At 40.3% G+C, this 19,026-nt stretch overlaps 1 protein-coding gene across 5 annotated transcripts in view; it reads left to right on the top strand.

Moving 5' to 3' along the window:
- PTPRZ1 (protein tyrosine phosphatase receptor type Z1) overlaps positions 1-15,200 on the top strand; it is a 173,227-nt gene extending 158,027 nt beyond the window's left edge. For all 5 annotated transcript variants that reach the window (XM_036425438.2, XM_045576337.1, XM_045576350.1 and 2 more), the window contains 9 exons: positions 120-255; positions 2,296-2,442; positions 5,623-5,716; positions 6,024-6,097; positions 6,839-6,967; positions 7,810-7,956; positions 11,076-11,218; positions 12,275-12,410; positions 14,259-15,200. In XM_036425438.2, the coding sequence (XP_036281331.1) occupies positions 120-255; positions 2,296-2,442; positions 5,623-5,716; positions 6,024-6,097; positions 6,839-6,967; positions 7,810-7,956; positions 11,076-11,218; positions 12,275-12,410; positions 14,259-14,399 (1,147 nt within the window). In that variant the 3' untranslated portion in view covers positions 14,400-15,200. The remainder of the gene's footprint in view (positions 1-119; positions 256-2,295; positions 2,443-5,622; positions 5,717-6,023; positions 6,098-6,838; positions 6,968-7,809; positions 7,957-11,075; positions 11,219-12,274; positions 12,411-14,258) is intronic.
- Positions 15,201-19,026: the final 3,826 nt, after the last annotated feature.

The raw sequence follows: 19,026 nt of genomic DNA on the forward strand, positions 1-19,026 counted from the left end.
TCGAGGAAGGAAATTATTTTAATTTACAAGACAGCTGATAGTGACCTATCTTCCAATTTATTCTGTGCTTGATATTGAAACCATTTTTGTTTGTTTGTTTGTTTGTTTGTTTTCTTTAGCGCTGGAGTTGGGAGAACAGGCACATATATTGTGCTGGACAGCATGTTGCAGCAAATTCAGCATGAAGGCACCGTCAACATATTCGGCTTCTTAAAACACATTCGTTCACAAAGAAACTATTTGGTGCAAACTGAGGTATGAGAAGAAGGATGATTTTATTTACCTAAGGGTTGGAATTAAAATGCTAGCGCTGGGAAGATAAGTGTTACAGGCGTCCTCAAACTTTTTAAAGTGGGGGCCAGATCACGGTCCCTCAGAGAGCTGGAGGGCCGGACTATATGAACTACTAATTCCTACTGTAACACCTCGGCTGCGCTCACTGCCCAAAAAACCTGGCGGGCCGGATCAGACTCCTCTGCGGGCCGCATGTGGCCCGCGGGCTGTAGTTTGAAGACGCCTGAATTTAGTCTGGTGGGGCTGCCATATAAAGTACTACAAACTGGTTTAAAACAACAGATACGGATTGCCCCATAGTTTTGGAAGCCAGAAGTGCACAATCATGGTGTTGGCAGGGCCATGCTGCCTCTGCAACCTCTAGGGAAGGATCCCTTATTATCTTTTCGAGCTTCTGGTAGCACGTATGTTCCTGGGATGGAGCAGCATAATTCCACCTCCTGTCTCTGTCTTCAAAGGCCCTCTTCCCTCTGTGTCCTGGTCCACATTTTCCTGTGACTAGCCACTACCTCATTTCAATTATTTACATGTGCAGTGATTCTGTTTACAAGTACAGTTACATTCTGAAGTGCTGAGGGTTAAGGCTTCAGCACAACTTTTGTGGGGGACACAGTTCAACCCATAAGAGGTAATTGCATGTAATTCATTAAAGGACCAACTAAGTTTTGTCTATTTTGTGATCAAATGAGAACTATCTTTAAAGCAACACCAGTTACAGAGAAGATTCAGAAAATGAGTCATCTGCTAGCAAAATCTTCAAGTTTTTCCTCCACGTAGTAAACAAATGGATTCATTTTTATATTTAAAAAGTATGCATTATGCTAAAGTTCTATCCATCTTTAGGCCCAAATTCTTTACATGTCTATGGCACAGGAGAAGTCTGCATATCTGTGTTGGTTTTCGCTATGTCTAAATAGAAAGGAATGTAAATTGAAAATTATTGATGGCAGCTTGAAAGCGATTTGAAACTGAACAGGTTTAAAACCAAACCAAATTTCATTTCATAAGAGAACTGACATTCTAGTCACGTAAGACTAGAAAAGAGGTTCCCAGTGTGGGACACACACCCCATAGGGGGCAATTGGATTTTTAAGGGGGGGGGGGGGTGTCTTTTGAGAATGAGTTATTAACAGTGAATTTTTTGCATTTCTTCTGATTCTAGGGGCCTCGTTTACAGTATATAAATATATCTTGTGACATATTTATGCATTTCAATTCTCTATTATATGTTTTGAAACTCTATTTGATATTTTTATATTGCTTTGTATTATTATTATTTTTAAAACAATTTCTCAGTGATTTCTTCCTCAGTACTTCAACTGTCCTTTTGTTCTTTTATTTTTCTCTTTCATGAATGCCATAGTCTTTGGAAGCTTGTTTAGACCAAATGAATGGCTTTTGACGCTTCCTCCACGTGAATAGGAGTTCACTTTGCGAATAGTAAGAATTAGATGTCACAGGGACAGGCATCAGGATTTTAGAGGTGCTCAGGTGGGGCATGGCCAAAAGAAGGTTGGGAACCACTGGTCTAGAGAAAAAGAGTCCTATTCATAGAAAAGAAGATAACTCTTAAAAACCGTATAAATCATTACACTAAGTTATATATGACTGGCTACAAGGAGCATTCGAATGGACAGAGGGGCAGACCCATCCGAGGGAGAGGGGTCATGGAAGTCCTCATGCAGAAGGCGGAAGTGGGCCTTGGGTTGAAGGCAGGGCAGAGAAGAGGCATTGCTTTGCTTCCCCGAATCACCTGCCTCCTTCCCACAGATGTGAGTCCACAGAAATGGAGAGGTGAGGGAAGAGGAGAGCTGTGTTCTGCCCCCACTGCTTCTCTCCCTCCCCCTGCCTTCCTGCCGGGCCTGATAAGCAATCTTTTGTGGCTCTCTCTCCACCCTCAGTATAACTCCTTCTGTCTGTCCGTGGAAGATACTGCTTTTATACCTAGATGCACATAAGGAAAGCCTGAAGTAATATTCCCTACTGTCCCTGCCTCGCCAGGAACAGTATGTCTTCATTCATGACGCGCTGGTGGAGGCCATACTTAGCAAGGAGACCGAGGTGCCCGACAGTCACATTCACGCCTATGTCAACGCGCTCCTCATCCCCGGGCCTACGGGCAAAACCAAGCTGGAGAAACAATTCAAGGTGAGTCCTCTTGGCAGCGCCTCGGGCCTCTCTGCCCACAGAACTGAGGGTGCCTGCCTCCTCCCCTCCGCATCCACAGGGCCACGGGGATGGGCCCAGAGAGCTGTTGGCACAGTGGCTCCTATTGTTCTCTGCCCCCTGCAGCGAGGCCACGTGGTGCATTTCAAGGAGAACCTTCCTCTGGAGTGGCGAGGAGAAAAAGTTCTCAGAAACCCTAGACCAACTTTTATAAATGCAGACTCGGTCAGGGAGGGGAGGGGCACCCAGCCCACCAGGAGGAACAGACAGGACTGACAATACAGAGCGGACAAGGGCTCTTCTCGCTTTGAAAAAGCCAGACCACTCAGCCGGGAGGGCTGTTCTGCTCCTGGGGAGAAGCCTGCCCCACTTGAAGCCTCTGAAGGAGAAGAGGCGACACCACAATAGCTTCTGCAGCCCGCTCCTCCCCCGCACCCTGTCCCAAGGCCGCGCACTGGGGAGGAGGGCACGGGGTGTTTCTGCTGTTGTTTAGTATTATTCCTCCTGCAGCCCAGCTCTCTGCCTTCCAGAAATCAGGGAGCAGAGAGCTCAGAAAGCAGATGTGCCCCGGCCTGCCAGCTGGGGTGGGCATCGCAGAGGCGAGGCTTCCAGAGGAATGGAGGAGTTACTGCGCTTCCCGTTATTCCTGTAGTAACCTCCTACTTCCCAGGATTCCCGGGGAGACAGGGTCAAGTTCTGAAGAAGGACTATCGAGGGAGAATTTGGAAAGACATTGGAAAAATCCAGGAGAGTTAGTTAACAAACCTTGAGATTTTGGGTTTCCCCCTCCTTTCTCCCCAGCCTGCAACATAGAAGATGTTAGCTCTGATTTGTTTCTGATGTGTTGCCCTCTTCGCACTGTTTGCACTTTGTAGGAGTAAGAGAAAGATGAGATGCCTTACCTGGTTTGGCTCAGTTGAGAGCATTGGCCTGTTGACTGAAGGGTACCAGGTTTGATTCCAGTCAAAGGCATGTACCTTGGTTGCAGGCACATACCCAGTAGGGTGTGTGCAGGAGGCAGCTGATCAATGTTTCTCTCTCATCGATGTTTCTAACTCTCTATCCCTCTCTCTTTCTCTCTGTAAAAAATTAATAAAATGCGTTGTTGTTTTTAAAGAGGAAGGCAAGGGGTGAATGCTGAACTGAGCACCTGTCAGAAAACATGAATGTTTCCCTTAGTCAAGCTTATCTGAGGCAGGAAGGAACGCTTAAGGAGAAGTGCACAGCATGGCTCCCAGAAACAGATAATAAGGAAATATTAAATGTTAACATTAGCTTTTCCATTAATTAAAAAAATAGATATATTACTCATATTCCGCATTTCACTATGCGTTATTCCTGACACAGTTCTATAGGAGAACTGATATGGCTTCGACTAGATGGCCAGGATCAAAATGGAAATATCAATTATGACATCAGAATCCATTGAAAAAGAGGGACATTTGACTGTTTTCTGTTAACATCATAACTAGGAAATGCAGATGTGTGTGTGTGTGTGTGTGTGTGTGTGTGTGTGCTTATTGTCGTATAAGGAAAGGTATTGATTCAAGTTTAACCATAGGAAAATTTCTCTGCAATAAATTTTGCATGTCTGTTTATTCAACTAATATATATGAGACACCTATCACATGTCAGGCTTTTGTGTTTGACACTGGTTTTATTTTATTTTTTTGACACTGATTTTAAAATTAATATAGCATAAAAGTCCCAAAACATGCAAACCAATACTGAAAAGTAAGAAATAGAAATGTATTGTTCTACTTATGGAAGACTTATTATGCAGATATAATAATATTTAAAAACAGACAAATAAGCCAAAGGACCCACGCACATGTGGAAATTATGTGATTAATACGACATTACAAATTAGTAAGGTAAGGATGAACTAATGGATAAGTGATATTAGAACAACTTCTATGTGGAAACAAGTAAATTTAGGCTGCTACCACACCTCAAACACTAAAATTATTCAGAATGGATTTTAAGTATCTCAAGGTGAACGCTAAGTATTATAACTATTAGAGGACTATATCTTTCAAGGGTTCAGTGTAGAGAAGGGGTTTTTAAATAAAAACATAATTTACAGAAAACTTAAGGGAAAACTTAATACATTGGGTGTAAATGTCTATGTAATTAAAGAGAAAGATATTTGCAACTTTTTTTTTTTAACAGACTGGAGGTTTACATTCAAGATATCAAAAACCCCTACAAATCAATAACTGACAATGAAGTAGAAATAAGAAATTACAGTGCTCAAAGGAGAAATCTAAATGGCTAATGAACATTAAAGTACTTCATTTCACAATAATTAAGGGAATGCAAACCAAAACCATGATACAGCATTTTTTACATATCAAACTATCAAAACTTAAGCACTGAACATTCTGGCTGGTTGAGTTCCTGGTTCGATTCCGGTCAAGGCAAATGCTTGCGTTGCAGGCTCGATCCCCAGTGAGGGGCATGCAGGAGGTAGCCGATCAATGATTCTCTCTCATCATTGACGTTTCTATCTCTCTGTCCCTTTCCTTTCCTCTGTGAAATCAATAAAAAATATATTTTAACAAAAGATTTAAACACTTGGTGACTCCTAATTCTCTATAGAAATCCTCACATGTGAACATTCAGAAATATAGAAGGGAAATTCATTGCTACAATTTTGGACATAGCAAAACATTGGAAATGACCTGGACCTTCAGTAACTGGGGAATAGATAAAGATTGTTCATGTGTTGGAGTTCTAAAAGAATGAATAAAATCCAACTATATCCATATATATTAACACACACACACACACACAGTATGCAGCTCATCTCCCAACTGCATGAGATTTAAATAGAGGAAATGGAGAGTGCACACCCACAGAGGAAGCCATGGGGAAGATCTTCCCGATGCTGCAAGTCAACTAGGAAGCTAGTATTCTCTGCTTCTTCCAACTTTCCTGGTGTCAAACACGGATGTGCCACGGAGTTCCCTAAAACAACTTCAGTTCAAGGAATTCTTGAAAAAAAAAGTCAGATAAATTTATATTTGGTATCTTACCTTGGTTGGGCTGTGTATGTATAGGAGTGTGTGTGTGTGTGTGTGTGTGTGTGTGTGTGTGTGTGTGTGTATTTGAGTGACTTTAATGAAATAATCTGTATTTTTCCTTCATTCCCATTCTCAGCTCCTGAGCCAATCAAACATACAACAGAGTGACTATTCTACAGCCCTAAAGCAATGCAACAGGGAAAAGAACAGAACTTCTTCCATCATTCCTGGTAAGATATGTGAAACTTGGGGAAAAGAATTTTTTTTTCATTTATAATAGAACCCTTGTAAGTAATTTAACAATATTTGTACATTTTAGGACAAAAGCAATACATTCAGATTTTTCTAATTATGTAACTTTTAAAGAAGAATCTCAAACCCTGAAGTGTCACCTAAAACTGCAAAATACATGATTAACATGAGCTTAAAGGTCACAGACACTCAGTACGAGACATGCAGCTGTTTTTCCATGTGGGGCTGGAGGGGAAGGTGGAGGGGGGGAGGCCAGTTGTTTACCCAGAATGCTCTGTGTTGCAGTGGAAAGATCACGAGTTGGCATTTCGTCTCTGAGCGGAGAAGGCACAGACTACATCAATGCCTCCTATATCATGGTAAGTCAGAGAAGTCGCTGGGGAGACTGCCTGCCAGTTTGTGCCACCAGGACCAATGCCAGAGTGAGCTGCCTGAGGCAGTAGCTGGGGACATGGGCAGCAGCCCTGGGGGATAGAAGTCAGATCTGATGACGTCAACACCACCCCTTCACCCCCCAAAACACCCCCACAGAAGCGATAGATAACAGCCTTCCCTGATGCTTTAACTAGGCCGGGATTGGGAAAATCTGCAAGTAAGTAGGTGCAGGATCCAAACACCATGCATAGACACAAAACATGTGCTCACCTGTCAGAGGGCCTCTGGACACCAAACCTGCCCTGTTGCCAGCGGTGTGAAATGTGGCACTCTGTCGTTGGGATTTGTGGGAAATGAGAAATGTAATTCTTCTCTAGATTTCCACTTTTTATAGTGAAGGAAATACGGTTCGTAAGTCATGTTGATAAGTCTGCTCCTAGAGCTGACGACTGTGTGAACTTGGGCATCTGCTTAACCACCTGTAAAACGTGGATAGCATTTTTTATCCCATAGTACCACTGGGAGGAATGACCCACTTAAGGGGAGAAAATGCTTAATGCTATACCTGGCATAGAGCAGTGTCCCCTAAACATTGATTGGAGGAATCACATTGTTATTTATAAACACAATCTGAAAATAAAGAGGCTGCCATAAGCTTACCAATGTTTTCTGAATATGTAAAGTCATATGCCAAGGTTTTATCTACCTTCTTCTTGACTGTGTAGGGTTATTACCAGAGCAACGAGTTTATCATCACGCAGCATCCCCTTCTCCACACCATCAAAGATTTCTGGAGGATGATATGGGACCATAACGCCCAGCTGGTGGTTATGCTTCCTGATGGTCAAAACATGGTAAGGCCCTCAGGCCCCTGTTAGTATTGTCCTTGAAGAGAAATATCAGCTCACAATCATCGGAAGATATTGTGATCATGTTTGCAACTAATAAAGTAATGTCACTGGAATTGCACCTTGACTGTTATTGGGCCCGGTTTGGTTATGCATTCAGGTCTGAAATTGTTGAATGACCGTTTTAAATAAGGGTAGGTTGAAATTTATTTAAATTTAAGTATTTTGTGACACAGTCTAAGAAAATCACAATCATAATCATGAATGTAGTCAGTCCGTATGCTTCTAAATATTTTTAATAAAACTCTGTAAGATATTTGGAGATTCCCCCAGTTTGAGGCTATCCATAGAAGACCAATTTGGAATAAAGTAAACTGCCAGTATCAGAAGGATTTCTTTAGTATCAGAAAATCATGGATGCCCTATGCTACTATTCATATGTATTTGGAGAAACCACAAAATAAAATAAAATTAATGTTTCATTTAGCCTTTGCATATATACCTTGAGATTCATTTCTTGTCCTTAAAGTTATGCTGACCGTTCCAAATGATGCTGTAAATTGCTGAGCTCTAAAATCACTTGACTTTCATTTGCTAAGTTATCAATTATAGAAGCTGCCATTAATCTCTGTTATTGATAAACCAAGGAAACAAAATAACAAAGCAATAACTTGGGTTCTTAAGTTTTATTCTGCAGGTTTATAATACACAAGATTTTAAGAGTAAATTTTGAATTCATAGTAAAATGTGTTGAATTGTCTATGTTAACCAGTTAACTTCATTTCACAGCCTGCTTAATTAGTCATTTTATTAAAATCTAGCATTTTCTTTGGTTTTTAATCCTCCAGGCAGAAGACGAATTTGTTTATTGGCCAAATAAAGATGAGCCTATAAATTGTGAAAGCTTTAAGGTCACTCTTATGGCTGAAGAACACAAATGTCTGTCTAATGAAGAAAAACTTTTAATTCAAGATTTTATCTTAGAAGCTACACAGGTATGGCTATAATCTAAATGACAAACTTTTCATCTTAAGCACCTGTTAAATATATGCTCTTTAAGGATCTTTTACAGCAATAAAAAGAAGGAAACTGATTTCTTACAAATTGAGACAGATTACCTAAATAGTAAGTTTTACTTTACTTGTCACTTTCATTTTCAAAATCTTGTAGAATCATTAAATACTTGATTATCACTAAACAGAAAACAAATATTTCTACACACACAGGAAAACAAAGATTTCTCTTTTACTTCAGAACAGTTGCCAATAGAACTTAAATTGAAAGTAAACACAATTAAAAAAAAAAGTTGAATCAATCCTTGTTCTCATGTGTTAACTTTACCTTGGATTCTGCTAAATAAAATGGAAAACGTATTACTTAGTAAATTAACGCATTGCTCTCCAGGAATGTATGAGTCAATAAGTGAAGACGTGCTTTTTTATTATTTAATATATTTTATTGATTTCTCTCAGAGAGGAAGGGAGAGGGATAGTTAAAAACATCAATGAGATAGAAATATCAATCAGCTTGCCTCCTGCACAACCCCCACTGGGGATATGCCCAAAACCAAGTTACATGTCCCTGACTGGAATCAAACCTGGGACCCTTCAGTCCAAAGGCTGACACTCTATCCATTGAGCCAAACCATCCATGGCAAGAAGTGCTTTGAAAATGTGCAGTGAACTAGAATTGTTTTACTAAATTCTTTTTAAAAATATATATTTATTTTTATTTATTTCAGAGAAGAAGAGAGAGGAAGAGGGAGATAGAAACATCAATGATGAGAGAGAATAATTTATCAGTTGCCCCCTGCACACTCCCTACTGGGAATCAAACTCTAAATCCAGGCCAGAATCAAACCAGGGATCCTTCAGTCCACAGGCAGATGCTCTATCCACTAAGCCAAACCAGCAAGGGCTGTTTTACTAATCTCTTGATTATCTATAAGGCATTACTCTAAATTATTTGTCAATATTTACATAACTGCAGTACAGTACATTATTTGTTGTATAGCCATAAAAAAATTCTAAAAGATATTAGGAATGATAAATAAGGAATGTGAGGTTCAGAATAACTTCACAATCAAAAAAAAAGTTTTGGATGGTTTAGTTGTTTCACTTTACAATACCCTAATTCTGAAACCAGTAAACCATATCCTACCCTATATAATAAAATCCTAATATGCAACTAGAGTGAACAGTCAAACGACCAGTGAGTGGGGGGTGGGGCCAGTGAGCATGTGGATGCTAATCCTTAGTCAACTATATATACTGGAAATACCTTCTTTTCTGTTTGTGATTTGACATTTGTGATTTGTGATTTTTTCGGTGAATAAAAGTTTTAATGTTTAATCCATGTAAATTTATTATATTTTTCCCTTCCCACTTAAAAAAAATAACTTTTATTGATTTCAGAGAGAAAGGGAGCAGGAGAGAGAGATAGAAACATTAATGATGAGAGAGAATCATTGGTTAGCTATCTCTTGCATGCCCCCTACTGGAGATTGAGCCCAAAACCCGGGCATGTGCCCTGACCCGGAATCAAACCATGACCTCCTGGTTCAGAGGCCAACCTATGCTGAACCACTGAGACTTGCCAGCCAGGTTCTTGTTACTTTTATAAGGAAATCATTTGGTGTCTTCGAAAAAATAAAAATAAAAATCCATTTTTAGCTTGAAAAATCAGTTTTTTTTATCCTTTTTTCTAAATGTTTTATAGCTCCACCTGAAATTGACATTTTGTATTATGTTTTGTGAGGCAAGGGTCAAATTTCTTTATTTTCCATGTGGATAAACATTGTTCCAGCATACTTAGTGATCAGCAATACCAGTTCAGTCATAAATCAAATTTCTCTCGTATATGTATGGGCTTGTTTCTTGTATCTCTGTGTATTGTATTGGTCTCTTTGTTCACGCCTCTGCCCAAAATACAGGGTCTTGTTCATTCTTTTATGATATAAGACTTTGTGATAGCTAATGATTATCTTGATTATCTTCTTCAGTGGTTTCTTGGCTATTTTTGACTTTTGCACTTTCATATACTAGAACTAGTAAATTGTTGGCTCTGCTGCTTTTTTAAGTTTATTTTTTATTAATCTCTAAAATATTTTTTATAGATTTCAGAGAGGAAGGGAGGGGGAAAGAGAGAAACATCTAAATGAGAATCATTGATCAGCTTCCTGCACTCCCCCTACTGGAGGTTCAGTTTGCAACTGGGCATATGCCCTTGACCAGAATCAAACCTGGGGTCCTTCAGTCCGCAGGCCAATGCTCTCTATCCACTGAACCGAGCCAGCTAGAACATTTGCTGCTTGTTTTTAGATGTAACATTTGATTGCATACACTTCAGGAGCTGGAGGTCAGAGGTGTAAGGGATTTAAAGTCACACAGGCTGCTTGGTCACTTAAGCAAGAATCAGAACTGGGACCAGCTGAAACCGGTTTGGCTCAGTGGTAGAGCATTGGTTTGCAGACAGAAAGGTCCCAGATTGGATTCCGGTCAAGGCCATGTACATTGCTTGCGGGCACATCCCGGGTAGGTGGTGTGCAGGAGGCAGCTGGTTGATGTTTCTCTCTCATCGATGTTTCTAGCTCTCTATCTCTCTCCCTTCCTCTCTGTAAAAAATCAATAAAATATATTAAAACAAAACAAAACAAAAAAAAGAACTGGGACCAGCTTGAAACCAAAACCACCCTCCTTGCCAGCATCTTCCCCAGTGTCCTCCTGTCTCATTTTCCCCTCAGTTAAACCTGAGTGATACTGGTACTGAAAAAGTCTATGTTATTTTTAAAATAAGTTTTAACACTGAAGATTTCTCCTTGTAAGTTTAAATGTAGCATCACAGACACATCTTTTGCACATACTGCCATGGTTTGATTGGCATACACCCACAAATGAGGTTTATTGTTGGAATAAGTAAGAGATGCATCTGTGTGTGGCCAACGGGACCTCAGACCAATGCCTTCCTTTCGTGAAGGACAGGCTGACACTGCTGCTGCTCGCTTGTGCATGCCGTTTGCTTTCATCACCTTCCTGTGGTTTCTGATTTCCTCACTTATTCTACTCAGTGACCCATCTGATTCTTTTAGCACTTGATTTTTTCTTTCCTGTCACAGGATGATTATGTACTGGAAGTGAGGCATTTTCAGTGTCCCAAATGGCCAAACCCAGACAGCCCCCTCAGTAAAACTTTTGAACTTCTAAGTATTATCAAAGAAGAAGCTGCCAGCAGGGATGGGCCTATGATTGTCCACGATGAGTAAGTACCACACTCGAAATCAAGTTGTGCCTTAGCATCCCCTAGGTCAGTGGTCAGCAAACTCATTAGTCAACAGAGCGGCAAACCGCGGCCCGCGATTTGCTGACCACTGCCTAGATGTATGCAGATTTCTGCTGTCTTTGTTCTCACCTAATGCTTTGGGCTAATGTAGTGATTCAGTCTGGGTGGATTATCTGCTTTTTACAGACAAGGTGAACACGGAATTTTTGTTCACTTCTCTTGGAGCTTCTCCTGAAGGCAGGAGATGGGTGTGTGATCACAAAAATGTGCTCTTGCAATGGATGCCAAGAGCCCGACGTTGGGTGATGGTCCAGATTTATTGATTTATTTATAGTTAATCCTCACCCAAGGATATTTTTCCATTGATTTTTAGAAAGGGTAGAAGGGAGACAGATAGAGAGAAACATCAGTGTGAGAGAGACACATTGATTGGTTGCCTCCCACACATGCCCTGACCAGGGCTAGGGATCAAGCAAGCAACTGAGGTGCTTGCCCTTGACTGGAATCAAACCTGGGACTCTTCAGTTCATGGGCTGACACTCTATCCACTGAGCCAGGGCTGGTGGCTCAGTTTTAGCATTTGAGTTTTTACGGGTGCTAATCAGAGACATTTCTCAGCCATGGACTTTCTTGGAATAGGAGTAAAATTAATATATTTTTTATTTATCAGAAACAGAGATCTTTATCCAATAAGTGTTTCCAGGTTTCTGTTATAAGCAAATAAAAAATATGTGTGCTGGAATTATATATTATATACATATTATATATAATGCATATTAATAACCTTAGAGTGTTCTGATTTATTGCTAGCTCCAGGTAAAGCAAATCTTAATCCTCTATAAAGTATCTCATTATTAATATCATGAGCACTTGTTGAGTGTTCTATAAACCATAGTTTTATGCACAATAAAGAGAGGCAATTCATTGGAAATCTCAGTGTTCTTAGGATAAAGTTGTCAAGAGTACAATCTGTGAATCTCAAATATGAAAGTCTGATGAATCTGAACAAAGTCTGTCCCTTCCCTTTGCTTCAAGGCACGGAGGAGTGACAGCAGGAACTTTCTGTGCTCTGGTGACCCTTATGCACCAACTAGAAAAAGAGAATTCCGTGGATGTCTACCAGGTAGCCAAGATGATTAATCTGATGAGGCCAGGTGTCTTCGCTGACATCGTAAGTAACCAAGCAATGAAGCAAACACCTCACAGTTACTACTTACTTCCTGGAGGCTGCCAACCTCATTTTATCCTACATCAAAAAAGGTCACATTGACTGATAGCATTCGATGTAGTTTTCAGCCTGAATTACAAGTTATTCTGTCTCCGATCCATATAACTGGAACTATAAATAAGAAACATTTACATTTTTTCTTCTAGAAAATGTATGGCTAAAAATGTTAAGTAATGTGTATGCTTTTTTTTTTTTTTTTTTACAAGACTTGTAATTCTGCAAAATATCCCCAGTAGAAGCATTAACTCCCTGACTGATCCAAACAAAATAAATAACTACATTTCCAGAGTTCACATTCTGCCCAGCTCAGAGAATTGTTAGAAGACACACCCCAAAGTCTTAAACTTTTGAAGTTTTCACTTTTTTATCAAGTGAAATTTAATTTCATAAGTTAACAAATGACTAATTTTGGGGTACTTTTTAAAAGAAAGAGAGACTCAGATGATCAAAACAAAGATACAGCACATCTGGAGAAGTTGGTCTCAACACTGAAATAATCTGGAAGTTTTTACTGTAGAAATATGGGCTGGAAAGACGATAGGGAACTTAGTTTAAGTGGCCCAATGGGAGGAGCTTATGGGGATGTAGAATATAGGCTCATCCCCTGGTCTGTGCATGTTTAAGGGACTTAGAAAAGCCCATTTTTTAAGCTATAGCCCAAACCCAATGGCCAAAGGCAAGGTTACCCTGCACACCTGCACTTCAGAGGAGTCCCTAACAAACATCCCTTTCAGATCCATTGGGTTGTATCAAGCTTTTCCTGTGTATGAAATTGCTCTCCAGAGGTTGACCTTTGACCTATTCTGAAGATGCCTTCAATGGGGCACCAATTCCCATGTCATCCTAAGGACTGTTTGCTATGATGTCAGTCTCCAACTCACTTTTTCTGTAGCTACCTTCCCCTCCGCCCACCCCCACAACCAAACCAGCATCTGTAAGAGGAAAGCTACCTTATTCTACAGTGTCTTTACTCTGAGACCTCAGCAGGGCACACGCTCGCTCACCTTTGGCAAAGCAGGGATAGCGCGGTCAGGTGGGGAAGAGGATGAAGAATACTTGATAAGTGGATTCTGCATGGGAGTCTTAGCTGACTGATGTGCAATCTTTGACCTCCCCCTTAATAGACAAACCCTATGGTTTCCATAGCAACTAGAGAATAGAGAATGAGCACCTTATTTGGGAGTGGGTCACGAGTGCCCATGCCAGAGAGCTACACACAAGTTGACCAGTCAGTGACGGAACCCTGTCACATTGCCTTCTCACTGACGTCATGAAGTAAATGAGTAAGGACGGAGTGCTTACCATAAGCCAATGTGTGTGGACCAATTTTCTAGGACATAAATGTTAACTAATTAAACAGCTTTTTTTTTTTTTTAAATCACTTGAGGATATTTTTCCATTGATTTTTAGAAAGAGAGGAAGAGAGAGGGAAAGAGAGAGAAACATCAATGTGAGAGAAACACATCAATTGGTTGCCTCCTGCACGTGTCCCAACCAGAGCTCAGACCCAGGAGGGGTCTGCAACCAAGGTACTTGCCCTTGACCAGAATCAAACCTGGGACCCTTCACTCTGCAGTCCAACACTCTACCCACTGAGCCAGGCCAGCTAGGGAAGTTAAAAAGCTATTTTAATTGTATCAAAAGAAGAGATTCATGTAGATTGCGTGCCTCTGCTGAGTATAACAGAGCCCCTAACACAGACAGTGGACAGTGCCCAAGTGTCACTAAAAATATTCCAGATGCGTGTCTTCACTGAGCCTCTGTTTATGTCTCCCGTTCCCTGTTTCCTAGGAGCAGTATCAGTTTCTCTACAAAGCAGTCCTCAGCCTTGTGAGCACGAGGCAGGAAGAGAATCCATCCACCTCTCTGGACAGTAACGGCGCAGCATTGACCGATGGAAATATAGCCGAGAGCTTAGAGTCTTTAGTTTAACACAGAGAAGGCGGTGAAACTCCATATCTCAAATCAGACTGGAAAACCCATTCTTCTATTCCCTGTTTTCTTTCCCATCCCCTGAAGGTAACTTTCATGACATAGGATTCTGCTGCCAAATTTATATTATTAACAATGTGTGCCTTTTTGCAGAACTTCTTGTAATTCACTTATTGTGCTTAAACTAAAAATGATTGAATTTTACAGTGTTTCTAAGAATGGAATTAGGGTGTTTTTTGTATTGATTTTAACAAAAGTTTTCAATTTTTAGATATTAGGAATTACAAATTACAAAAAAAACATGTTGTTTTAGTGTCAAATTTTTAGCTGTATTTGTAGCAAACATCAGGTTTGCTGGGAATATAACTTTTAATACAGTAGACTGTAAATAAAATGTTCTGTTCCTTATGATATTCAACATTTTACAACTGCAGTATTCACCTACAGTATGAAATAATCTTCTACTCACTGTAAATACTGCGCTAGTGTCTCCATGGACCAAATTTATATTTATAATCGTAGATTTTTATATTTTAATACTGAGTCGGTTTTCTAGTTCTGTGTAATTGCTTAGTTTAATTATATAGCTCCTGGCCTGGTCTTGCTTTATACGTCTCCTGATATTGTTCCATGTTATCTCAGTGACTAACTGTTTTAGCATGTGATTTTAACTTTTATGAGAAATAGAAACACATTTGTTGTGAAAGAATATGTTTTTATGAAAATAACAACCTTACCCAACATTGTTTAAATGGTTTATTGAAGGGATTGAAAAATAAATAAATATAAGTATCGTCGTCAGCTTGCGTTTGCCTGTGGAGTGTTGTGTGCAGGGCCTGTGTGACAGCGAATGGAGATGATGGAAATGAAAAAGATGGATCTGATGGGACTGTGATTCCAAACCGCACTGAGGCACACAGGGACGTCACTTTTTCCATGTTTGAAGACAACATAGTAACAAGTACTGACACTGCACAGCTATTCACTTGAAATTAGTTGGACCTAATTACTTCATAAAGGGAATCATGATGTATGTCTTTGGCTTAGTGGAGCTAGGAAAATGTTCCCGAGAAGAGAGGCTGTGGGTACCACATACCAAGAAATGTTGAGAAATTTTTGTTGAGAACCAAACTTGAGAGTTAGATTTGCCAGCCAGGGACAGGCTCAGCTGGTTTGAAAACTAGGTGAGTAGAAAAGGACCAGAAGGTCATAAATCCCAGCATGGAAAAGGGGAAGTCCTATGTGAAGGTAAATCGGCAGGGCCCAGTGGCTGTGGGGAGCCCAAATGCAGCAAAAGAGGGAGTCATGGGTAACCAGCCTGCTGTGATACTGGAAACTGTGCCCTGACTCAGCCAGGAGTGTTTTGTAGCGCTGCCTGCTGCAGAGGGCTGTGATCTCCAAGAATGCCCAGCTTAGGGCCACGGCAGGAGGCCAGGAAAAACTTCGTCTAAACCAGTGGTCCTCAGAGTCAGGTTCCCAGGCCAGCGGCACCACCAAGACCTGGGAACTTGTTAGAAATGCGAATCCTGGGTTCCCATCCCAGACCTACCATGTCAGAAACTCTGAGGTTGGGATCTAGCAACCTTAAGGCGTGATCAGGTTTGAGAACAATTCAGGGAGCCTCGAGTCTCCTCTAGTAATATACCAGGAAGTTTTCACTAAATCCTTAAAGTAGAACTAAAATTAATTAGCTCTTTTTTGAAGCTTATTTTTTAAAGCAATAGTCATGAAGATAATCTGAAATAGGAACATATGAAATGGAAAAACAGACCTAGCCATTTGGCTCAGTAGATAGAGTGTTGGCCTGCAGACTGAAGGGTCTTGTGTTGGGTTCTAGTCAAGGGCAAATGCCTGATTGCAGGCTCAGTCTCCAGTAGGGGGTGTGCAGTAAGTAGGCAGCCGATCGATGATTCTCTGTCATCATTGATGTTTCCATCTATCTCCCTCTCGGTTCCCCTCCACAATCAAAAATATAATAATTTTAAAAAATGGAAAAACAGATATTAGAGTGTCACAAATCACAAAATGGATAGCCCCCGGATCACCCACCACTAAATGTCAGTAGTACCAAGATGGACAAGCCCTATTATCAATGTACACCAGGGATCTTGTTATAATTTTCCTGATGTTAACTATTTAGACTCTTTTCAAATTTTTCCTACTACAACACTATGACAAACATTTCTTTATGTAAAAAGCTTTTACCATGTTTCACATTATTCCTTAGGCCCTAGCCGGTTTGGCTCAGTGGATAGAGTGTCAGCTTGTGGACAAAAGGGTCCCAGTTTTGATTCCCGTCAAAGGCACTTACCTTGGTTGCTGGCTCCTCCCCGGCCCTGCTCTAGTCAGGGCGTGTGCATGAGGCAACCAACCAATATATTTCTCTCACATTGATGTTTCTCACTGTCTTTGCTACTCTCTTCCACTCTCTCCAAAAATCATGAAAAAATGTCCTTGATGAGGGTTTAAAAAAAAAAAAAGATTATTCTTAAGTGCTGATTTCTTTAAGTATCATTGGGCAAGCAGATTGTATGAATATTTTTATGTCTTAAAACTCACTCTTCAAAAGAGTTATACCATTTACATTCCTACTGGTGAGAGAATAGTTTTTCATTGTTCCATTCATGGGTTCAGGCCTCTGCTCAAATATCTCCTCCTCGGAGCAGCATTCCCAGATCAGTCTGTCTGAAGTAGCATTGCTCCCAAGGAAAATGTTCAACATATCTAGCACTGACCATCACAAGAGACATGGCTGTCCTGAGTGAACCAGCTGCATGGCAACCCACTGCTCTGCACCCCCTTCGTCCTAAGGACCTCCTCATCTTCTTATCCTGCTTTAATTTTTCTCAGTAGCAGACATTGTTTCCTGACATACTTTATGTTGGTTGCCCATTTCCTCTATGAGTGTGCAAGTTTCATGAGGAGATGAATTTTGACTTTTCTTTTTAAAAATATATATTTTATTGATTTTTCTTTTTACAGAGAGGAATGGAGGGGGATAGAGAGTTAGAAATATCAATGAGACAGGAAATCCATCAGCTGTCTTCTGCACACCCTCTATTGGGGATGTGCAGGCAACCACAGTACATGCCCTTGACTGGAATCAAACCTAGGACCCTGCAGTCCGCAGGCCGATGCCCTATCCACTGACCCAAACTGGTTATGGCTTGTCTCTTCTTAATGTCTGCATTCCCAGACAGTACCTGGCACATTAAAGGCAGTCAGTAATTTTAGATGCATGAATGAAGAACGAATGAATGAGTTGATTTTTACCTAGAGCAAAACTTCTCTCTTTAATAGTCTTGAGAAACTTGATACCCTGTAGGTAACGCTCCTCAACATATGATAAATACCAATTTTGACAAAATATGTCTGTTCTTCATTTTTTTCTATAGCACCTTTGTAAGTTAGCCCTGTTGAATAAAGGTGTTCTATACAGATTTTTATCTCCAATTATGCAACCTCATGAAAGTATTAAGAATGAACATAATCCAGCTATTCAGTTAAATGCACCAGAACCATAAATTCCATCATCATCCCAGTATTATACTCCCTGAAAACTATGGCAACTGCTGCTTCAGATAAAATGAGTATCACACCATAAGAATCTTACTTGATTTTCATATTTCTGATCTGAATCCCCCTTATTGTTAGCACTTAAAAAGACTCATACCAGTTACCTAATACACAAAACATGGAGAATAAGATCTCTTTAAAAGCAGATACATTTTAAAGTATTTTCTTAGAATTAAATCCCACTCACATAGCACACAGATACAGACATACTAAGCATTTATTGAATTAAAATTAACTTTTTAGAAAAACTGGGAAAGAAAATCTACACATTTGTCAAAATAAAGAAAAGCTTTTATTATAAAATTTAAAATGATTTAATATTATTCACTCACTTGCTAATTGCAAAATATTCTGGTACATTAAAGGTAGCCTCCTCATTAGCACAATATTGGCATGTGAGTAGGTGGTATTAAATGTTAAGGCATGTAAATGAGACACAGTACACCAGTTTGAAGAATCTAGGCATCCTTGTCATTTAATCATAATGAAGTTTTTCTAAGGTTATTATTTCTTAAAAGAAAAATAAGAGTGATGTCAGAGGAATGGCAGCCTGAGAGATCCCCTTGGCTTCTCCCACTGAAATTTCATCACGTTAACCAACTCTAATTCAACAAAGAATTCTATACTCAGTACAGAGGCATGCTCGAGAGACCAGCCGATTGAAGCATCTAAAGATGGGCAACCGGGAATAAGTAGAAAGATGAGGGGAGTAGGCTGCAAGAGGCCACAGATAGCAGGTACTTTCTTAGGCCTGGAGCAACAGGAAGTTGCAGGGGGCAGCCCAGCAGGGCAAGGAGAGTGAACAGTGATTGAGCAGCAGATGAGTGATAGGACACGGGGTTCTGTGCATGGCTCTCCATTGTTAGGTGTTGGACTTTCAGACCAAAAAAGAGACTACAGAGATCTACTTCCCCTTGGACTCCCAAAAACTCACCTCCCATTGCCATTGGTGTCAACTAAAGGAGCACAGTACCTATAAAACAAAAGTTATTGCAGATAAGTGCTGCTTCCTTCTGTGATTGATCCCCAGTTCAGGTCCTTGGGGAGGGTC

This window comes from Pipistrellus kuhlii, unplaced genomic scaffold (assembly GCF_014108245.1).
Source record: "Pipistrellus kuhlii isolate mPipKuh1 unplaced genomic scaffold, mPipKuh1.p scaffold_m20_p_10, whole genome shotgun sequence".
NCBI classification, from domain to species: Eukaryota; Metazoa; Chordata; class Mammalia; order Chiroptera; family Vespertilionidae; genus Pipistrellus; species Pipistrellus kuhlii.